The sequence below is a fragment of the Dama dama genome, chromosome 11 (assembly GCF_033118175.1).
Source record: "Dama dama isolate Ldn47 chromosome 11, ASM3311817v1, whole genome shotgun sequence".
Taxonomy (NCBI): Eukaryota; Metazoa; Chordata; class Mammalia; order Artiodactyla; family Cervidae; genus Dama; species Dama dama.
Window position 1 is genome coordinate 92,780,208 of NC_083691.1, and position 23,670 is coordinate 92,803,877.

At 40.5% G+C, this 23,670-nt stretch overlaps 1 protein-coding gene and 1 long non-coding RNA gene across 2 annotated transcripts in view; one reads left to right on the plus strand and one right to left on the minus strand.

Annotated features, from left to right (window-relative positions):
• Positions 1 to 1,173: 1,173 nt before the first annotated feature.
• On the plus strand, positions 1,174 to 10,452 carry LOC133065111 (uncharacterized). The gene is made up of 3 exons (XR_009694848.1): positions 1,174 to 1,262; positions 1,682 to 1,735; positions 9,917 to 10,452. It is a non-coding gene; the product is annotated as an uncharacterized LOC133065111 (long non-coding RNA).
• The window catches only part of M1AP (meiosis 1 associated protein), a 69,888-nt gene continuing 50,669 nt past the window's right edge, over positions 4,452 to 23,670 (minus strand). The window contains exons 5-7 of the mRNA XM_061155821.1: positions 9,928 to 10,101; positions 5,571 to 5,733; positions 4,452 to 4,617 (exon numbers count right to left, since the gene is read on the minus strand). Of these exons, the coding sequence (XP_061011804.1) occupies positions 4,452 to 4,617; positions 5,571 to 5,733; positions 9,928 to 10,101 (503 nt within the window). The remainder of the gene's footprint in view (positions 4,618 to 5,570; positions 5,734 to 9,927; positions 10,102 to 23,670) is intronic.

Below are 23,670 nucleotides of genomic sequence, written 5' to 3' on the forward strand. Positions count from 1 at the left end.
TTCATGATATATGGTAGAAACCAACACAATACTATAAAGTAATTATCCTCCAATTAAACAGAAAAAAATAAAAAAATAAAAAATTTAAATGGTATTTATGGACATTTATTGAGAACCTGCTGTGTTCCATGTACTATTCTAATCATGGGAACTATAAAGAAAAATGCAAAGCTGCTTATTTTCAATAAAATCATTATTGGCATAAAGTACTGCTTGAATTATATTGAAAATATTCCTACCAAATAAAGAAAATGAGAAAATAAAAAGAAAAAAGAAAAGAAGACTGCCTGATCTTGACTCCCAACAAAGAGAGATAGCAAAAGAAGAGTTTCTACTGTAAACCTAAATTTGAATAAGGCTGAGGAGTTAGTTGGTGAAATGGGGAAGTGGTAGAAATTTCAGGAAAAGGCAACCATGTTTTCCTAGAGTCTGGGTAGTCAAATTTATATCATAGGCTTTAACCAAAATCATAGGATCATATATTTTAAAAACAAATTGAAATATACTTTTCTCCAAAAAGAAACAGAATGCACAAAGTCTAGTGGTAAATATAGGCATCCAGAAAGGCCTCATTGCAGAAGCAACATCTGAGCTGAGTCCTTCAGAATGAGGTAGAATTTGAATAGATAGAGATAGAAGGGACAGCATGAACAAAAGTTCAATGGTGGGGTGATTTTAAAGTTTGTATATTAATTTGGTTGGACTGTATGATACAGGAAAGAGAATAACGGGAGGCAAGGATGGAGTTTGAATACCTAGCTAAGGAATATAGACTTTAAAATAGTTTCAAGCTGAGGAGTGGCAGGATCAGTGCTGTTTCAAGAAGATTAATCTGGTAGCAGTATGGAAAATGGACTGGGATGGGGAAACACTAAAAACATTGAGCTGAGTTAAGTGGTTACTGTGATATTAAAGGAAAGAGGGGCAGAGGACTTGACCTCAGATAGTAAGAATAGAGAGGAAAAAATACACAGAATAGATGTTATGGTCTTAGAGCAGGCAAGACATAAGTAAGCAGGTGACATTAGGGGAATGCTTCAGGAAGATTAACCTGACCTAAAGAACAGAGCAAATTAGAAGAGTGACAGACTGGACATAGGGAAGCTAATTAGGAGTTTATTGAAGAAGTCTTGGTGAGAACAAGCAGTGGGAAGGGGAAGGAAAGAACAGTTACAACTCATGAGAAAAAATTTGATATGACTTAGTAATGAAATGCATGTAAAGGGTGAGAAGGCTGAAAGTGACTGAGGTTTCAAGCCTGGGTGAGTAGACAGTGGTGGTGCTGCTATTAACAGAAAGACAGAAGTTAGAATGAGAAGTTAGCTGGAGGGGAAACAACAAAGTGAGAAACAGAAGTAAAAAAAAAAAAAAAAGATGTAAAAAGATTTACGTGGGGAGCCGATGACATCGGATTTTGAAAGAACATATGAAAGAGGTGTGAGAAAGAATTAAACCAAGGATGGGCTTAAAGAAGTGCTGAGAACTTGTAAAAATAGGATCAGGAAGGTTAAAACTCTAAATAAGTCTTGTCACATAGTAGGGACTCCAGAACTGAACAGAAGCTTGTGAATTTTTCCCTCCATAACATATTGCCTTTCAGGCTTTTTGCTGCTTGGAGATGCTATGTGAGAAGCAAGAAGGAAGAGCCATTCAAACACTATTTTGCTTCTTTCCTTTCTAGAAAAGGAGAGTGGCCTTTGATTTGATGAAGTGGAGCACAAGAAGCACAACATGGGTAAGGAACTAGGTACTTACTACCAGTTTAAGTGAATTCAAGTCCAGTGAAGTACAGAAGCACGGGGTGTTAAATGAAGGGAGAAGAATTAGCTTTGGTGTTATAGTCTGTGTTTATCTGGCTACACTGGTATTAGAAACTTAGCCGAGGAATTAAAAGTATGAGATATATTTTTAAAAAGTATGTAGTCAGCAGAACTACATTCAAATTCTGACTAGATCACTGCAGTAGCAGTGTGACCTTTGGTAAGTCACTTGATCTCTTCAGTATTCTCTATCTGTAAAAATATGGATAACAATCTATCTCATGGAATTACTGTGAGGATTAAATGAGTTAAGATATGCAAAGCACTTGGTTAAGTGACTAGCTCTTATTATAATAAGTGCTACCAAAAATGGGTATCTGCTAGACTTGGATCAACTACATACTTGTGAGTTTCCATAAGAGGAGTGATAAAGAAGAGGTCTCTTTGGCCTCTACAACTATACCCGGCGCATAGTGCTCAATAAATGCACGCTTAATTGCTCAGTCCTGTCTGACTCTTTGCAATCTCAAGGACTGCAGCCTGCCAGGCTCCTCTGTCTATGGGATTCTCTAGGCAAGAATACTGGAGTGGGCTGCCATTTCCTACTCCAGGGCATCTTTCCAACCCAGGGATCAAACCTGAGTCTTCTGTGTCTTCTGTATTGGCTGGTGGATTCTTTACCCCTGAACCACCTGGGAAGCACTCAATAAATATTTGTTGAACGAATAAATATGGATTCTCACACCCCAAGTTCAGAGGCAGAGAGACTCTAATCTCATGTAATGTAAGCCAGGATGGAAAAGAATATTCTTTCCCAACCTTACTATAAACTATTATTGCTACATAATACCTCATTGCTTGGGTGAATTATTGTTCCTCTAACCTCTCCCCTATTTCAATTTAACCATTCCTCTACTTAGGACATTAAAGTTGTTTCCAGTTTTTTACCATTGTAAATAACACTGAGATAAACATGACCATACATATATCTTTTCTCTCTTTTCTCATTGTTTTCTTGGGCTATATTCTTGGTCGTGGAATTAAAGTGTTGAAGGTTACCACTTTTCAGAAAATTTATACTCCCTCTATCAGTGTTTTAAAATGCAAATGTCTGTTTAAGATATCACGTACGAAAGAATGTATTGAAGCCCCTTGAGAGAAATTTCTCCCCAGTAGGTCTCCAAGATCCTGAGGAATCAGGTAGAGTATAGTAAACTCAGCCGTTGGGCTTTAACAGTCAGGAGGTATCTGTTGCCTCTGCTCTGCAAAGATAGGAGAGGGGGGTTCGTCAGATAGGAAACAGGAACTCAGTGGGTGGACCTAAAAGGGAGTGTGGGCTTTGAAACAGGAAAAAAGAAGTCTGCTTCTGATAGTGAAAGAGACACATTACTGTGCTGTCTTGATCTCCCATATCCTACTGGGTCAAACTGTTATTCTGTATCCACTAAGCAGTTATACCCAACCCTGAATTGTATTTGCAGTTTTTTCATTTTGCTTTCTCAGCGTTGTTTTACTGTTTCATGTATATGATCTTTTTAGATTTTTCATTTCAGGAAATGGTAAACCAGAAACCAGGCAGTTATTTGATACTTTCCTCTTCCTTCACAAGTTCTCTTTCTCTAAAACACTACTTTAATTGCCTTACTTTTCTCATCTTGACTTCAGTATCCAATTCCAAGCCAAAACTGTCTCTTGCCTAGACTATGTCAGTGCCCTCCTACCTCATTTTCTTGTTTTCATTTTTGCTCCGGAAAGTTCATCTCTAAATTTTGGCACAATTAATCATTTAAACATTTAAATAGATGATGTCATTTCTAATGACTTCTGTACCTAAAGCCCCACGTCCTCAGTTTGGGGTACAAATCCTGTATGATTTGACTCTGCTCACTTTTAGCTCCTCACCTTCTGGCTCTCTCTATTGTTGCTCATTTTGTTTCAGTCACAATGATCATTCCATTCTTTTTTTTTTTTTTCATTTATTTTTATTAGTTGGAGGCTAATTACAATATTGTAGTGGTTTTTGTCATACATTGACATGAATCAGCCATGGATTTACACGTATTCATTCCATTCTTGATTTGAGGATCAGCTCTTTCTGGCCTTTCGGTCTTTGCACATGCATTTCTCTGCACCTGGAATGGTCTTCCTGCCACCCTGCACCTAGCTAATTTCCATTCATCAGGCAGATGTCAGTTTAATTGTTGCTCTCATAGAGAAGCTCTATTACAGCAAGCCCTTGTTTTCCTTCATAAACTTCTCACAATTAACAATACACATATTTAATTCTGTCTCTTTCATTAGAAAGATTTTGAGACCACAGATAATGTCTACCATAATAGACTGGATACCTGGGACTTAGCACAATTTCTAGCATATACTAAGTGTTCTTCATTGAAATAAACCATAATATCCAGCATAGTGATAGGAAAAAATAGGGTTTAAGATATAGTTACTTAAGGACAATTCCTTATTGCCAATAAAATGTAAAATCAGGGATTTTCAAGTTTAGTCATATAACTGAATTCAGGAATTATTTGCTATAGCATGAAACCAACAAAGGCAAGTCATACTTAATCCATATTTCAAAGTATGTCCAGTTTTTCTCTATCCTCTGGAAGACTGGGGCAGATTTGGGATCCGGGCAGGATTAAATCAGCTGCTTTCCTATGGTGGGTACTTTAACACTCTTCATCACCTGGTGACATGGGTACTCACCAGCAGGCTGTGACACAAAGCATGGAAATGCTGCTGATTTGTTTCCAGCTCATCCCATTCCAGCTGCCAACAGCTTGTGGGTCTGAGGACGAAGGGGAGTCCATAGGTCAGTGATTCGCAGACCCCACTGGATTTTAGAGCCCTGGGAAGAGACAATGGAAGTGTGAGGCTCCTTAGTGATATCCAGAACCTTGACCCAGATCCACTTAAATTTAGCTTCAGGCTAAGACCCTATTGTGAAATCCTTTAGGTTAGGGCCTGTGAATTATTCACCTTAGGATGTACCTATCAGGGTATGTGGCACACAGCAGAGTCTCAAAATCTGTGAATTAAGGAATGCAGCACCTATCCTGAGACCTCAAGACTCTGATGGGTATTTCCTCTCCTGAGCTTATTCTGTCCCATTCATTCCTGCTGCAGCATCCACATTACACAACAGTATACTAACGATCTGCATCCCACATCTGGTTCTTCTGTGGCAAGATGCTGATGAAAGACATAGTTAAGAAGAGATTGCATTTAAGCAGTTTCCCCAGCAGCATCCATGGTCCCAAGTCCACAGACAAGCTTACTCAGATACCTGTACATGGGCACTGTGATAGAACTAGGAAGCAGTAAAAGTGGTCTTTGCCATCATTCCTAATTCAGCTCTGGGGAAACAAGAATTCTAGTACTTAAAGAAATGGAAAAGGGTAGATCCTAGGTGCCACTCATTCCTTGAAGATCAGATCTCTTTCCCAATGTCTAAACATATTAGGTGTTCAATAAATATTTGCTGAATGGATAAACATCATTCTGTTTATCTTTTTTTCCTCTGCATTCTCAGAGACTTTCTGGATTTCCAGTCTTCATCCAGACTTTAGAATATTCTACTGAGACACATCTTTCACTGTCTCCTCATTCATCACCACATATTGAGCAGCCTGACCTTGCTATTTCATGCCCACACCTGCAGTTAGTTGCTACTCTGGAATTGACCCCCTGCTGCCTGACACTTGGGGGAATGCCCATGCCCTCCCTCTATCTTAGTCTTCCTAGCTGGAACCAATAAGAATAAATATTTGCATGGATTAGGGGGGTTCTCTTGGCCCATACTTGATCACCCGGAGCTTGTAACAAGAGGCTGATGACTGGGAAACCATCTGGTAGAGGGTGCTGAAGTCTCCTTTGGGGTCATCCATCCTCAAAGAGCCATCAGCTGTTCCAGGGAGTAGGGATGGGCTGAGAAGTCGCTCTTGAAGATCACATTTCAGGCACACTACAGTAAAAACAGCATTTGGGGAGGGATTGTTTGTCACAAGTTACCTCAGGCTATATGATTAAGAGAGATCATCTGCCACCCATTCCACGTCCACCAGACAAGTAAGGGTTGGGAGAGGCAGGGAAGTGGACAGAGGAGCAGGTCTGAAATAATATTGCTCTACATAACAGGTAACTTTATTTTCTGGGTGTGACACGAGTTTTTTCTTGTTTTACTTCTGGACTGGCTGAGCAGTTTCCTCATAGTGAGAGATCTGGCTTGTGATTGAGTCTGAGAGGAATGTGTGTCCTCTGTGGAGGAGGCAGTTAACACTGCAATATGCAGGGCCTTTTGGCAATCACAGAAGGAAATTCTGCCCCTCCTGCTTCCCTGTGGCTAAGCTTTGGCAAGACTGCAGGCCAGATGAAGGAAGAGCAGGAAAGCAGAAGTCAGGCCGTCAGCTGACAGCGACTGCTTCTCTGTGAGTTCTTCCAGGACATTCGAGGGAGGGGGAGGACTAAGTTCCTGAAACAGTTTATTTTATAATTCCCCAAGTGAATAGAACCTTTTGGACCTTGCAACATCACTGTGGCAACATACAACAGTTCTGAGGGTGTTTCAACTATGTATGGGTTATTCATGGAGGTTTTTTATGCATCCATAAGCTTCTTCTCCAGCAAGCATATTCACATGTCACAGTGTACAATGTTCTGTTGCTCTAGATTTGAATCCTTGATATTATGAAAGTTTTAAATGAAATGTATATTGGGTTTAAGTATTGTTAACAAACTATGAATATATGCGTGTTCTGTACTTGTGAGAAGGTTAGCTGTTGATGTCAGTGATTTATGAAATGACTGACGTATCGGCAACATGAGGTAAAAACAAAAGTAGAAATAATGTAGAAAAAACAGGTCTAGCTGGGCCTGGCAATCAGACCTGGACATCATTTCTGGATGAGACAGCTCTTGGCCAGTTGTGTCCCAGAGCCCAGGAAGTCATTAGGAGGGACTCTGCCTAGGACTCCAGCTTCCCTTATTCCCTCTGTGCCTGACTGCTTCATTGTTGGGTTCTTGGGCTTTAGGATTAGACGGCTGTGCTCATCTGGCTGAGGTTCTTGACTCTGGCTGAAGTAAGAATCACCTAGTAAACTTGTCTGGTATGGATGTCTGGCCCCTACCTCACACCAGCAAAACTGGGATCTCTGGGGCTGGAGCTGATATTGGTATTTTTAAAAGTTCCTCATTTGATTCTTACTGTAGCCAGGGATGAGAACTACTGGAACCGTAGTCTCAGCAATGCTCCAAAGCTGGGAAAGATGTTTTAGCAGGGTTTGAGTCTAGAACCAGGTAGGCTTCTCATCACTCAGACCCAGGTGCAGAGACGGCAGAGACCAAGAATGAGAAAAGTTCATCTGAGGCAGACGGTGCTCCGTCAGAAAGAGCCTCTGAGGAAGCATCTCAGGAGAGGGGGAAGGACCTGAGCTGGTTACAGAAGCAGGTAGTGTTGGGCGGAGAACCTTGTAAGGAGAAGTCAGAGTGAACATCTGAGGAGCAGTTCTCAAAAGATTATATATTAGGAGAGCTCAGGGTTTTAATTAGCTTTTTTTCTTTTTCCTTAGGGAAGCACATCTCTAGAAATTCACATAAAGAGCAATGCATCAGCTTTGTAAACAATGGATAATTATAATATGGTCTTTATCGCGCTTGTTTAAACTCTCATGTGGGTCATACCCACCCCAGTAGAGGCCTACCTTCTCTGGACCTCATTCCAACTTGTGCCTGAGCATCTGGATTCCAGTGAAGATGTTTTCAGCAGTTTTACCACCATCCTAGATCTAAGTTCTACCACCCACCCTGAAGACCTGTGGGTTTCCAAAAAATAACTGCAGATGGAGATAAACATTCTGGGTCTGACCCTGGTGTTGAAACCCATGGGAAAAGAGAGGGCAAAGCAAAGAATTCTCAATATTACAATGGGCAAATGCCATGCAGCAGCAGAAGAAAGGCTAGTTGCAGGAGATCCTGGCTCTGTATGGCCCTAGCGCTCCTATTGAGAGAAGTGCCCAGAAGGATGCAGGTTGCATGGTAGGTAAGGGCCCAGGCTCTGGAGGTGACAGACCAGGGTTTGTCACCAGGGTTTGTCTGAGGTTTGATGAATATCCTCTGGGCTGAGAGTTATCAAATGTATAAAATATAGATTTCTAATCCTAAGGGTTAAGAATGGGATTCAGAGTTGCCTGGCTTCAGATTTTGGCTTGGCTATTAATATTCTGTGCAGCCCTGGGGGAAATGTTTAATTCCTCTGGGTGACACTTCTCATCTGTAAACAGGGATAATATTACATTTATTGATTTTAAGACACTTTTTTTTTTTCACTTACTAGTGTCTCTATGTATGTCTTACAATCACCATGGACCAGGCAGACACTCTTAACCCTTACTTACTACTCTAACCTAAAATAACTCTCTCAGTAAGAATAAAATAATATTTCTAAGTGATAAAAAGCAATGTGTCACATTTAATTGGAATTGTTTTTCTTTCTTGGTGGTATGTGAAATAATGTTATATCTTATAACTGACACCGTTTAGCCTTCCCTGGGGGAGAAGGCAATGGCACCCCACTCCAGTACTCTTGCCTGGAAAATCCCATGGATGGAGGAGCCTGGTGGGCTGCGGTCCATGGGGTCGCTAAGAGTCAGACACGACTGAGCGACTTCACTTTCACTTTTCACTTTCATGCATTGGAGAAGGAAATGGCAACCCACTCCAGTGTTCTTGCCTGGAGAATCCCAGGGATGAGGGAGCCTGGTGGCCTGATGTCTATGGGGTTGCACAGAGTCAGACACGACTGAAGTGACTTAGCAGCAGCAGCAGCATGCTTCCCTGGTAGCTCAGATGGTAAAGAATCTGCCTGCAATGCAGGAGACCCAGGTTCTATCCCTGGGTTGGGAAGATCCTCTTGAGAAGAGAATGGCAACCCACTCCAGTATTCTTGCCTGGAGAATTCCATGGACAGAGGAGCCTGATGGGCAACAACAGTTCATGGGGTCACAAAGAGTCAGACACGACTGAAGTGACTAACACTTTGACTTTTAGATTCAGTGACATGTGATAACAGTACCTGCATCATGTTGTTATGAAGATGAAAGAGGATAATGCAAGGAAAGGAGTTAACACAGTGTTTGGGAAAAATAGATAAGAAGTGAGCAATTGGTCTTGGGCAAAGCAGGTGGAATGGAGGCCTTGTGAAGATTTTACACACAAAGGAAAGACAGTAAAATCAAGAGAAGTTGTTAAAGGTATCCCAGGTCCTAGACTGAAATGGGGGGGAAGAGGAGATAAATTAAGAACCCATTGGCTATCTCTATAAAGAAAGGACCAAGGTGTATCTTCCTCTTTGGGGACAGAAGTCGGTATCCATTTTTCTCATTGAGTGCCCACTCCTAAAGGTGAAGACATAATTTAGTCTTTTCCCTTTGGAGCTGTGGCTGACTATACTGATGGGTCCATTTTCAGGCCCTGCCACCCAGGTCTTAGGCCTACCTTCAAAGGGGATGGAGACTAGAAATGGCTTTATCTCTACAGTCTAGTGGGACCTGAGTTAGGTATCACTGACAGCTGAACAGTATCCAGGACCTTGCTAGCATTCCTACAATACTGAACTGACCTCTTGGTTTCCACAATTGCCAGAACATACTTCGTTAACATTGTCTAAAGCCACTAGTTGAAGTCCCTGGGGCTCGTTCTATAGTTGCTTTAGTTCCCCTCAATTTGGTGTCTTCCTATTGAGAAGGTCTCTATTTAATCATTTAATTTTGGTTCTTTTCCTCTCCTTACAGGCCCTATTCATGTTATTGAAGTACCAGCTTACCTGAAATTATATCAATAATATCTGCCACATCAAAAAATGAAAACTTGAGAAAACATGTGATTCATTGCTCTCTCATGTAGTGTAGCAGATGTCCTATTATTGAGGTGTTTAAGTCTTTACACTGAAACTAACTGGCTCTTGCTGTCTGGGTTTAATCAGGTTCAGTTTCCTAATTGAAAATTAGAAGTTTAGAAATTCTCATGCTGACATTGGACAGCCTCATCCACTCCTCTTCCAGTCCCTAAACCTCAACTACTCTGTATTCTGATGACTTTCCAATCCTAATTCTAGACTAGGATAATCATTGTCTATGTAATATATCTTTTAGGGAGAGTGTACTTGAATCATCTCTGGTTCTGGAAATGTTGCTGATACTCCGTGAAGGAAGAAGAAGGTGAACATGTTCTTGATCTGTTCCGCTGTTATGCAGCCAGGCTTTGAAGAAAATCTCCATGCTGACAATATCACTGTCTATAGTCTGAAGATCAATGTCAGTTGCCAGGATAGGACTCTCTGCAGAAGAAAGGGAAACAGTAGTTAGTGTTTAATTCTTTAGTTACAAATTTTGAAAAATATAAAATATTAAAAGCACCCATTTTTGAACCTATCAATTCTACCTCTAGATATAGCCTAGAGACATTCTTGGATAGTACCTAAAGAGACATATGCAAAGATATTCAGCACAGCATTGTTGCAAAAACAAATAATCAAAGCCTCAAACAGGAAGCAATTCAAATGTCCATCAATAGGGAAATATTTAAATAAATTATGGCATAGACTATGGAGTATTATACAGCTGTTAAAAAAGTTAAATGTACTGACATGGAAAGCTAGGAGACAGTGAATAAAGAAAGTTCTAGAACAGAGTATAGTGTGGCTCATTTATATAAAAAATAAAACTGTTAGCCTAAGTACATACATATATATGGAAATGCCTTTGGCAGAGCTCTGGAAGTCCACTATTAAATTGTTAATAGTGAACAGGAGTAGAAATAGAGCAGAATTCTGAGACACACTCACTTTTTATTATTCATACTTCTATACATTTGAATTTTGTTGTATTTATGTATTTTCTGTATTTAAAAAAATTTTAGAATACAAAAACAGCCAAAAATAATATAGCAATTCAAGTTCAGTTCAGGTCAGTCACTCACTCATGTGCGACTCTTTGCAACCACATGCACTGCAGCACAGCGGGCTTCTCTGTCCATCACCAACTCCTGGAGATTGCTCAAACTCATGTCTATCACGTCAGTGATGCCATCCAACTATCTCATCCTCTGTCGTCCCCTTCTCTTCCTGCCTTCAGTCTTTCCCAGCATCAAGGTCTTTTCCAGTGAGTCAGTTCTTAGCATCAGGTGGCCAAATTATTGGAGCTTCAGCTTCAGCATCAGTCATTCCAGTGAATATTCAGGACTGATTTCCTTTAGGATGGACTGGTTGGATCTCCTTGCAGTCCAAGGGACTCTCAAGAGTCTTCTCCAACACCACAGTTCAAAAGCAGCAATTCTCTAGCGCTCATCTTTCTTTATGGTCCAACTCTCATATCCACAATGCAAGTTAAATACTTAGTTAATGAGGTCTTCAATTTTATGCTATTGTTTCACAGTGAAAATGTATTCAATTATTTCCTCTGTTATAAAACATAAATTTTAAAAAGACTAAGAGAGAAAAGATGAATTATAAGCTCCATCTTCTGATACAGAATTATACAAGTTTGTCATTGGTATACTACATCTCACAAGTGTGATTAGCAGCCAAGAAGACAGGGATGGTCTGGTGGAGTGTGATTTGATTCCCAATCTGAATGAATGGGACTAGGAAAGGGGGGTGATGAGACTTTGCTGGTCTATTTCCTTCTTTAGGCAACACTAGCTCAGGAATTGGGATCTGGATCTGGACATAAAGTTTGTCAGTAAAAGCCAAATATAAGGTGACAGAGGAAGCATAGAGAGAGGAAATGAGACAAGAGCTGGAAAGAAACTGAAGAGGAACCTGGATTTTTTTGCCTTACCATGATGGATTCTCAGAAATACTTTTACAAAGGGCCTAAGAAAAATCAGTCGCTCCAATGAATTAACTTCTATGTATGACTCATGGACCCCGAGGAGAACGCTGGTTTATTTCTAGAACGACATTCCTGAGGACAAGTCTGCAGAGGTGGCAGACTCTCCACAGGGAACAAAGGGCTTCAGTCCAACGTGTTGGCACCCACACAGGGAAAGTGTGGTGAGACTTAAGTGACTTCATGTCATATTTATCAACTTATTATGTGGCTGAAAAGGGGCACCAAATGTATTTATCTTTGACCCAGTATAATTAAAACTTCACCACTGGTTACGCTCGCCTTCTGAGGTGGACCATATTCTGCCTGTGGGATGTGAATCTCTCTAAATAAACATGCTTTCACTTAAAAAAAAAAACTTCTACCATCTTCTGTGAATAGTTATGAGGATTCATTAGCTGATGAACTCATTCCATCAAGGAATAATATTAATTATGTACTACATAGAAGCTGAAATACTATATAAAGGTATATGATACTCTTTACCTTAACGAGTTTATAAAGCAACATTATTCTTGACCATTTCTCCTTAAACTCTCATCTACTCCACTATGTTTTCAGGTACTACAATGATAAATATGAAGTCATTGTCAAATAAATGCTCCTCATAAGTGAGGAGAAATGTTCTTTTTAATAACGGGAAATTTATTGTGTCATAGGAAAAACAAGAAGTAATTTTTCTGAGTCTGGACTTCAACTTGAGTAATAAGTAGGGAAATGACTGAACAGCTTCTCTTCAAAGAAGCAAAGCAGTTATTAAAGTATAAGGAGGCAGATATAGAACTAAATAAATGAAGTAGGAAAAAGGATCTCAAAAAGTAGAGCAGATGATACTGCTTTGAGTTCAAACAACAGAATTTTGGAGAAGAGAAGTGTTTCTTTTTTCCTCCCCTGTGAAATGGTAAAAGATTAGAAAATTCCTACCATGGGTATGGGGACAGAGCAAAGTATCTCCCCATTAAGAATCTGGAAATAAGAAAAATAGGGGTTTCCTCAGATAGTTAAAAAATAAAGTTGATACAGAGTGATGAAGTCAATGAAAAACAATCACTTTAAAAAGAATGGCTTACAGACCAAAGCAAGATTTGGCTGGAGCCTATGGATGGTATTGGCTCATCCAAAGAATGAATGGATTCATTAGAAGGACAGACGGTTGCCCAGATATGGAGCCCAGAGAAAGGGAGGAACCGCAGTAGATGCTGGCCTTGATCAGCCAAGAATAGCACAGAGGAGAGGGTGTGCTAGCTCAGTGAGGAGTCCTAGTGGCAGGAAGGCAGGATACATTTGTCAAGCTTCTGCTCTTCTTGGTGATTACAGTGGTTATGGTTTTTCCTCTAAAATATTCTTTAGTCTTGAGCTTGATAAGGTGAGTCTATCTCTGAGAGGATGTTGATCCTGTAAAGCTGAAGAAGCAAGTCTGAAACATGGCACCTCTGTGAAGGAAAATGCCAGTCTTCCCTGCAGACACATCGTCAATGTTGCTAAGTTCTTTCCAACTTCTGTTTTGCAATTGAAAGTTTGTACCTTTTATTCTTCCTCAGCTATTTCTCTGCTCTCCTTACTACACTTCCTGTTTGTTCTCTATATCTATACCTCCGTTTCTGTTTAGTTATGTTTGTGCATTTGTTTTGTTGTTTGGATTCTACATATAAGTGAAATATGAAAGTATCTGTCTTTCTCATTTCACTTAGAATAATAGCTTCTAGGTCCACCCATGTTGCTGCAGATGGCAGGATTTACTTCTTTTCTTTTTTTTTTTTTTACTATGGCTGAGTAATAGTCCATAAAGAATATTCCACATCTTCTTTATCCATTCATCTATTGATGGGCACTTAGGTTTCTTTCGTATCTAGGCTACTATAAATAATGCTACAATAAACATAGGGATGCATATATCTTTTAAAATTAGTGTTTTTTCTTCAAATAAACACCCAGGAGTGGAACTGATGGATCATATGGTAGCTCTATTTTTAACTTTTTGAGGAAACTCCATATTGTTCTTCACAGTGGCTGCACCAATTTGCATTCCCACTGACAGGGTGTGAGAGTTCCCTTTTCTCCACATTCTTGTCAACACTTGTTATTTGTTATTTGTTGTCTTTTTGATAACAGCCATTCTGACAGGTGCCAAGTGATTGTGGTGTTGATTTGCATTTCTCTGATGATTAGTGATGCTGAGCATCTTTTCATGTGCCTGTTGACAGAGCATGTCTTCTTTGGAAAGATGTCTTTTTAGGCCCCTTACCCATTTTTAAATTGGGTTGTTTGTTTTTTGATGTTGAGTTGTATAGGTTCTATGTATATTTTGAATATCAATCCTTTTTTTAGATATATCATTTGCAAAAGGCAGTAGGCTGCCTTTTCATTTTGTTGATTGTTTCCTTCACTGTGCAACACCTTTTTGGTTTGCTGTAGTTCCATTTGTTTATTTTTGCTTTGCTTCCCTTGCCTGAGTAGACATATCCCAAAAAATATTGCTAAGACTGATACTGAAGAGTTCACTGCCTATGTTTTCTTCTAGAAGTTTTATGGTTTCAGATCTTACATTTAATTTTTTAATCCATTTGAGCTTATTTTTGTATACAGTGTGAGAGTTCTTTGCAACTTAACCTGTAGGTTCTTCAGAGAGCCGCTGAGTACAGTTTCTTCCTCTGAAACAGTTCTCAGGAGTCTCCACAGAGGCGCTGTGCTTCAGGTTTGAGGGGACCTTCTCAGAAACAGTCACATTGTCCAAGCTAAGCAGTGATGTGGAAACCAGAACACCTTGGAGGGGGCACTTCTTTTCCATATTCTCTGTCACTGGTCAAGGCATTCATTTCTCTGTGCCTGAATTATAGTAGTAGCCTCTTAGCTGCCCCACCAAACTCCATTCTTTCCCCTCTGGTACTTCTTACTACCAGTTAATTTGTCTAAAACATAGTTTCACCAGATCCTTCCTTTGCTAAAGAGCATATTCTGCCTTTCTGTTGTCAGCTTCTTTATTCTCTTCACTCATTCTGAACCATTTGTTACTTCTCATTATTCCTCAAATACCCCCATGTGCATGTGCTCAAGTTGCTAAGTCGTGTCTGACTCTTTGTGATCCTATGGACTATAGCCCACCAGACTTCTTTGTCCATGGGATTTTCTAGGCAAGAATACTGGAGTGGGTTTCCATTTCCTTCTCCAGGGGATCTTCTCGACCCAGGGATCGAACCCATGTTTCCTGTGTTGGCAGGCAGATTTTTTTTTTTTTTAACCATTGAGCCACAGAGGAAGCCCTATCATACATTCCTCCTCGTTTCTACTTGTTGAGAGCCTATCAACACCCCTGCCCCTCCATCCTCCAGCTTAGTACCCTGCATAGAGCTGAAGTTCAGCAAATGCCTATTCCTCAGCTCTTATTACTTTTTCCTGTAACTCTTCTGCTTCAACTAAATTAGTCTCCTTGCCATGTTATTTCCTTCCCTAGTGCTTTTTCAATCTATGGCCTGCAATTCCTTCAGAATTCAACTCAGACTGACTTTTTCTAGGAAGTTATGCTTAATTATGGGCTTCCCAAGGTGGCACTAGTGGTAAAGAACCCATCTGCCAACGCAGGAGACATAAGAGAGGCGGGTTCGATCCCTGGGTTGGGATGATTCTCAGGAGAAGGAAATGGCAACCCACTCCAGGGTTCTTGCCTGGAGAATCCCATGGACAGGGGAGACTGGCAGGCTATGGTCCATAGGGTCTCAGAGTCAGACACAACTGAAGTGACTTAGAATGCAAACACATGTTTAATTATATCCTATTTGACTTTATTTTTTAAATTTTTTAATTTTTAATTTTTTATTTTTTTTTCCTATTTGACTTTAATCAGTAGCCCCTGAGTATCTCTGGGCTTCATTTGGGCAATACTAATTATACTTGTTACTTTGTTTCTCCTGAAAGGTTTTCTGATTCTTTGTTTTTTTGCTTGTTTGTTTGTTTAATGAAAGGTGGTAGAATGTAGTAGAAAGACAAGGGTTTGAATATGGCTTGAAAGTTGTTAGCTATGTTACTTTGTGCACAGTGGGGAAACCACAACCTACTTCATAGTTATAGGAGGCATAAGAAATGAGATGATTACCTAAGAATGGCATATAGCAGGTCTAACAAACGGAATTTTCTTCCTTTTCTCTCACCAACAAAATGAGTTGCTCTTACAGGAAAAGAAGATACTTTTTCTTTTTAAAAACTATTTTTCCCCCTACTTGCTTATCTTGGTGACTTTCTCCTTGGCACCAACAAACATTAAGAACATCAACACTTGGTATTGTGTTCTTTACAAATACAACTAAATGTACGAAACCTGGGGAATGGGGAGGAGACTTCTCAGATGAAGATCAGCTCTCATATTGACTGGTGAGCAGGGTAGTCAATGAGACTGGTACCACTGAGGTTATGAACTAAAAGTTTACTGGAGTCAACGGGAGGCTCTCACAGCAGAGGGCTTTGAGTTGTTTGGGTGTTCCTGACAGAGAGGAAGGCCTGGTCTGTTGCAGTTTAGCTGTAGCCAGCATTTTCATTCAGTTTTTGGACTTACTCTGCCTCCCTGTGGCCATAAGCAGTGATATCCTTCACTGAGCTAAGCTTTTCTGGAAGAGCCACAATAATAGGAAAGACTAAGAGAACCTATGAGCGCTGAAGAATTGATGCTTTTGAACTGTGGTGTTGGAGGAGATTCTTGAGAGTCCCTTGGACTGCAAGGAGATCCAACCAGTACATCCTTAAGGAAATCAGTCCTGACTATTCATTGGAAGGAATGAAGTTGAAGCTGAAACTCCAATACTTTGGCTACCTTCTGCAAAAAACTGACTCATTGGAAAAGACCCTGATGCTGGGAAAGATTGAAGGTGGGAGGAGAGGGGACGACAGAGGATGAGATGGTTGGATGGCATCACCAACTCAATGGACATGAATTTGAGTAAACTCCGGGTGTTGGTGATGGACAGGGAGGCCTGGCATGCTGTAGTCCATGGGGTCGCAAAGTCAGACACGACTGAGCGACTGAACTGAACTGAAGAAAACCTAAGGGTAATAAGGTAATGCCTAAAGCAATGCTTCTCAGAAGTCAACCCTAAAATACGGTTACAAAATTGAAATGTGTTTAAAATGGGATAATTTAATAGTTTAACACATACATACATAGTAATGGTTATATTTCTCTCATTACATAGAATGTCTAAAGTAGAGGCCCAGGAAAATTGTGCTCCTGGCCAATCCTGCACAACCTCCCCAGTTCCACAAAGGTCTTGACCTATAGGCAAGTTCTATTTCTTTCTAAATGACTATGACGTTACCTGTCTTTTGGTGTCATGGATGGGCTTCAAGGGTTCTGGGAACCCCTGAAATTGAATACAATTCAGTTTGTAAGTGCATAGGTATATTTTGGTGGGGTGGAGGAGATGGCTAGGTCCTTAGCTTTTATTAGATTCTCAGAAGAGCTCTGTGACCCCCAATATGTCAAGAACTACTACAGAAGCTATGTGATCACGGTACCTCAGCTTCCTGGGCCAGTTTACAATCAGTGCTATCTACTCTGTGAATACAGGAGTGGCTTTAGGAGGCTAACAACTAGGATAAGTAATCAGGGCAGACAAAGTTTGCTCAGCAACAACTGTTCAGGTTCATTCAACCACAGTTTTTCAATCAGTAACTCAAGGGGATAGTCTCCAACACATCACAATGTTAGGGGCAGTCCAGCTTGCCCTTCTGAACTTATAAGCCTCATTTGTGGTGGTAATGATTGAACCCCAGGAGAAAGGAAAAGCCTGTTGAAAGGAGGTGGTGGGGTAGTGGGAGTTAAGGTAGTGTGTCCTCTGTAGAGAAGTGAGCATAGGACTGACCAAGTGGTGATCATCTTCTCAGGGTCCCTGTCTATAAGAGGGGTTAAAACATCAGTAGAAGTGTAATGAGATAGAGAAAATTTATTTCTCAGAACTATTCTCAGGGAGGATACTATTGCCATTCATTTGTTCATTCACTTACTTAATTTGTCATTCAAATGATTATTAGTACCTTCCATGAGCTGGGCACTGCTTGGGGTCAACAATGAAAATGACAAATTCTTTGCTTTTATGGTTTACCATTCTAGTGGGAGAACAGACAATAAACAAACACATAAAATGGAAAACAATTACAGATAATAATAGGTAACTTTGAAGAAAAATAAATCAGGATATTTGTGTGTGTGTGTAAACTTTTCTCTTGGTTGGCCAGGGAAGAAGCATGCTCTGAGAAGGTAACAGCTGAGCAGAGACTTGAACCAAGTGAAGGAGGGAGTCATGAAAACATCGATGGAAAGACTGTTCCTTGCAGAGGAATCAGCAAGGTCAAAGGTCTTAAAGTGAGAATGACCTTGGTATACTGGAGGACTAGTAGGAAGGCTAAAGCAGAAAAAGGGAGGAAGTGAGGACAGGCAGGTAAGCAGCCGAGGTGAAGGATGAGATCTCCCCAAAGGAACGCACTCATGTAACAACAGGTAGTCACTACACCTGTTTCTAAGAAGGGTGGGTTCCATTATTGCAAGCCTTTGACTCGACTTAGGGAAGAAGTGTGCAAGACTGGGGCAGAAGAGAACCCGTACTCCTTTCCCTGTTCTTCTTTATAGCTCTTGGCTCCTAAACAATTGTTGAATTAGTATTCTAAAGATATTTGTTTGAAGGTGTGCCAAACTGTTAGCTTGTGTGGGATACCCATGTCTCAGTCCAGGCTTCCCACACATACTTTCCTGTCCTGTGGTAGTAGTGGGCAGTGGTTGAAAAATGAGAGAGGAATCTGGGAGTCCCATGAGCAGAACTCAGGCAGAGATCCCTCAGCTTGTAGTGGACATGCCTCTTTTCCAGCCTTAGTCAGTCACCCAGAGGGTTTTGCAATGGAAGGTCAAGCTGGTGCAGCCTAAGTTGGGCTGAAAAAAGAAAGAAGCCTCGACTGTTAACTAAAGAATGTAATACTAATGATTCACAATGGATAATATACATTATTAGAGACTAAGGACGTATGGGCATCTCTAGCTCTGAGACATGTCCTAATATAATTCCAGATGTAAAATTTCAGCCCTTACTAAGTAGATGAATTAGAAAAGAAAATGTTTCCAGAGCAATTACTCTAGCTGGGAGAGTAATCTTTTCAGAATTGCTTTCTCAGGCCTGTTTGTTCCTAAGGGTGCAGAAGCCTGTGACTGGTTGTAGGGACCTCCTAATGGGAGAAGCTGCATGGGATCGTCAGACATCTGGAGCTGTGGGAGCAACACCCCATGACAAGGAGTTGACAATATTCCCTGCCATCCAATCCTCTTTTTTTTTTTTTTTTGCCCAAGCCATATGGCTTCCTAGTTCCTGACCAGGGATCAAACCCAGGCCCCTGCAGTGGAAGCTCAGAGTCCTAACCACTGGACAACAGGGAACTCCCATCTAATCCTGCTTTGAGAGACCTCACTTGCCCTGCCCTGGCCAGCCCAAGTAGAGAGGAGAGCTTGTAGATGTGATAAAGAGGGTCCTGGTTATGGACGCATCTGTATGCCTGTGGATACCAGATGTAGCACCTTACCCACCTCTACTGACCTAGCATTAGCACAGGGTCTGGAATACAACAGGGAGCTCAGAAAATGTTTCACTGCACAAATAATCATAGCCAATATGCTCCTAACTTCCTCGTGGTCTTAGACCAGTCATCACTGCTAAGTTCAATTTCTTCATCTATAAAGTGGATGATGATAATACCTAGGCTTAGGGTTCATTTAAGTATAAAATGATGATACTGGAAAGCACTTTGTAGACTTAAAAGCATAATTAAACTATAAGGGGTGAAACAGTAGAAAGCTGCCTCCCAGCTGTCTACACATGAACATTTTAGTTACTAAATGCCAGGGCCATTTCTTTCCTCTTTTCTTGGTGACATTTTTGTCTTCAATAATCACATTATATCATACTTATATGATTCAATTTGTAAGAAAACATATTTTATCTGTGGGTCTCAATTAGCTTTATTTTCATTTTACTGAGAAAAAAATTACGACTCACATGCAAAAGGGGTTGATCACTACTGACTGAGACATACCAAGATCTAAAGCATAGTTTGACTTGGGAAACATAAGACTTAGAAGGTATTTTAAAACTCTTCCTTTTCTGCACAAATTTACGTATTCTATAAACAAAAAGCATTTAATGTAAATTGCAATGCAAATTAGAAAAATGGATGGGAACAAGTGTTTTCAAAGGCACTGCGGTGGGGGAGGAGAGCAGGGAAATGGTTGTTTAGGAAAAGGAGGAAGTGGGATTAGGATGGCATTAAATCCATTGGTGTGGCCCTGATACCAATGCAGTAGACATGGGATCGATCCCTGGGTCAGGAAGATCCCCTGGAGAAGGAAATGGTATGGCCCTGAGAACTCAGACCAAGGAGTTTGCCTTCTTAATGCCCAAGCGAGCTAAGAGAAAGATCTACTCTGAGATGAAAATAAAAGTTGGAGGAACCAAGAAAGACTGTAAGACTTACTGGGGATTCAGGTAGAGTAAGGAAATGTTTTAAAAAAGGGGACAGAAACTAAAGAAAGTCCTAAAACATATCCTGAACACCAGCAATACATGAACCGTGAACTTCCAGATGTTCAAGCTGGTTTTAGAAAAGGCAGAGGAACCAGAGATCAAATTGCCAACATCTGCTGGATCATAGAAAAAACAAGAGAGTTCCAGAAAAATATCTGTTTCTGCTTTATTGACTATGCCAAAGCCTTTGACTGTGTGGATCACAATAAACTGTGGAAAATTCTGAAAGAGATGGGAGTACTAGACCTCCTGACCTGCCTCTTGAGAAACCTGTGTGCAGGTCAGGAAGCAACAGTTAGAACTGGACATGGAACAACAGACTGGTTCCAAGTAGGAAAAGAAGTACGTCAAGGCTGTATATTGTCACCCTGCTTATTTAACTTATATGCAGAGTACATCATGGGAAACGCTGGGCTGTAGGATGCACAAGCTGGAATCAAGATTGCCAGGAGAAATATCAATAACCTCAGATATGCAAATGACACCACCCTTATGACAAAAAGTGAAGAAGAACTAAAGAGCCTCTTGATGGAAGTGAAAGAGGAGAGTGGAAAAAGTTGGCTTAAGGCTCAACATTCAGAAAACTAAGATCATGGCATCTGGTCCCATCACTTCATGGCAAATAGATGGGGAAACAGTGGAAACAGTGGCAGACTTTATTTTTCTGGGTTCCAAAATCACTGCAGATGGTGACTGCAGCCATGAAATTAAAAGACGCTTACTCCTTGGAAGGAAAGTTATGACCAACCTAGACAGCATATTAAAAAAGCAGAGACATTACTTTGTCAACAAAGGTCCATCTAGTCAAGGCTATGGTTTTTCCAGTAGTCATGTATGGATGTAAGAGTTGGACTATAAAGAAAGCTGAGGACTGAAGAATTGATTCTTTTGAACTGTGGTGTTGGAGAAGACTCCTGAGAGTCCCTTGGACTTCAAGGAGATCCAACCAGTCCATCCTAAAGGAAATCAGTCCTGGGTGTTCACTGGAAGGACTGATGTTGAAGCTGAAACTCCAATACTTTGACCACCTGATGTGAAGAGCTGACTCATTTGAAAAGACCCTGATGCTGGGAAAGATTGAGGGCAGGCAGAGAAGGGGACTACAGAGGATGAGATGGTTGGATGGCATCACCAACTCAATGGACATGGGTTTGGGTGGACTCTGGGAGTTGGTGATGGACAGGGAGGCCTGGCATGCTGCGGTTCATGGGGTCGGAAAGAGTTGGACATGACTGAGCAACTGAACTGAAACAATAGCAATAAAAATCTGGGTAACAGTTTCGTAATCCTCTACATATGTATGCATTTTTACATTATTAGAGGTATACCTTCAGGGTATTAGATTCTTAGAAGTGAGAGTGGTGAGTCAAAAGTAAATGCCTAAAGAAAAAAGCAATCGCCTAAGTAGTTTTGTTAGATACTGCCAACTATTGCTCAGTTGCTAAGTCAAGTGTGTCCAACTCTTTGTGATTCCATGGACTACAGCACGCCAGGCTTCCTTGTCCTTCACTATCTCCTGGAGTTTGCTCAAACTAATGTCCATTGAGTCGATGATGCCATCCAACCATCTCATCCTCTGTTGCCCCCTTCTCCTCCTGCCCTCAATCTTTCCCAGCACAGAGTTTTTTTTCAGTGGGTTGTACCACTGTATATTCTACCAGCATTGAGTGGAAATGTAGCGTCACCAACAGAATGTTGTTATACTTCTGTTGTTGCCATACTTTTTAACTTCTGTCGATTTAAAGGTGGGAAATGGTATGCTGGTGTATAGTCTTAGTTTTCATTTCTCTAATTATGATTGAGGGTGACCATATTTTTATGTGTTTAAGGACCATTTAAAATATTTTTTTATTAATTAAAAAATTATCTGTATATATCTTTTGTTCATTTTTCTATAGGGTTTTTGGTCTTTCCCCCCCACCTTGATTTTTAAGCATTCTTTATATATTAGAGATATTTGTCACTTTCCCCCCAAGATATCAATTATAAATACTTTCTCCTCGTTTTTCAGTTGTCTTTTCATAAAAATTGACTAATTAATTTTTATTTTTGGCGCATCGGGTCTTCGTTGCTTTTCGCTGGGTTTCTCTAGCTGTGTGGAGCAGGGGCTGCTCTTTGCTGTGGCGCACAGGCTCTATGGCGCGTAGGTTTCAGGAGTTGTGTCTCAAGGGCTCAGTAGCTATGGCTTGTGGGCTCCAGAGCGTGAGCTTAGAAGTTGTGGCGCACAGGCTGAGCTGCTCCAAGGCATGTGGAATCTTCCCAGACCAGGGATTGAACCCATGTCCCCTGCATTGGCAAGCGGATTCTTACCCATTACATCACCAGGAAAGTCCCAGTTGTCTTTTTGATTTTGTTTATGGTGATCTTTGCCATGCCTAAGATTTTAATTTTTACACAGTGAATTTTTATGTAGTTAAATAAATTACTGCACCTGGATTTTGAGTCATAGGTAGAAAATCTTTCCCTATGCTATGATTATAAAGAAATTCACCAGGGTTTTCTTTAACTACTTTTAAAATATCATTCTTAACATTAACGTCCCTGGTCCATTTGGAATATTTTCTAGATAGCTAACCACTTGTCCCAGACCACTTTTTGAACCATCTGTGCTCTAGTGATTTGTCACCTTCATCCTATACTAAATTCGTATAAGTACTTGTGTCTATTTTTGACCGCAATCAATTTTTTTTTTGCCCATTGGAATGGTTTTCAGTTTTACTGAAAGTCCCTTTGGGAATCAATCTTTGTACTGTGCTAACTATGCTCTAGTGTTGGGTATATGATAGGTATGATTTCAGATAGAGAAGTAGCCAGATTGTACTAAGATTGAGTGGGAGCAATCAAGTCATTTGCCAAGTAAAGCAGGGGTGTATTTATTTCTGAGTGTCAGTGGATGAGGAGGAAAGAACAGGAGGAAAGAAGAGTTGGAATTTAGTCAGAATAACTTGTCATAATCTCCTAAAGATAGAGAGAGATGATGAAGAACTTGACCTTGTTAATCTAAATAGAAGATGGAAGAGGAGGTAAAAAGAAGGAACCAAACTGCTGAGAATGATAAGGGCCTTCCAATCTAATACCTGACGAACTCATCTTCCTGTCAATAACAACTATAAGCTCTGGATAATATTAAAAAACAAAACAAAATAACGACCTGAGGTCTCTTGAGCCTGAACAAAGATAGATTTGTGAGAAGAGTTGAAACTTAGAGTAAGTGATCAGCAAGGAATGAGTTTCCCATTTTTTTGTACGTTTGTCCTGCAGGTAGCCTCCATCACAGCAGTGTAGGAGTTTCAATACAAAGGCCTCTGTCTTTCATTAGCATTACCAGGGGAAGCAGCCTGGGGCAACCAGAGCCTCTGGTGAATGAGGAAGAAATCCAAAGAGGGAGAAAGCCAGGGTCAGAGAGTCCAGATACTTAGCTGACCCCAGGTGGGGCAAACTGGAAGCAGTCCCTAGTTTAAGCTTAAA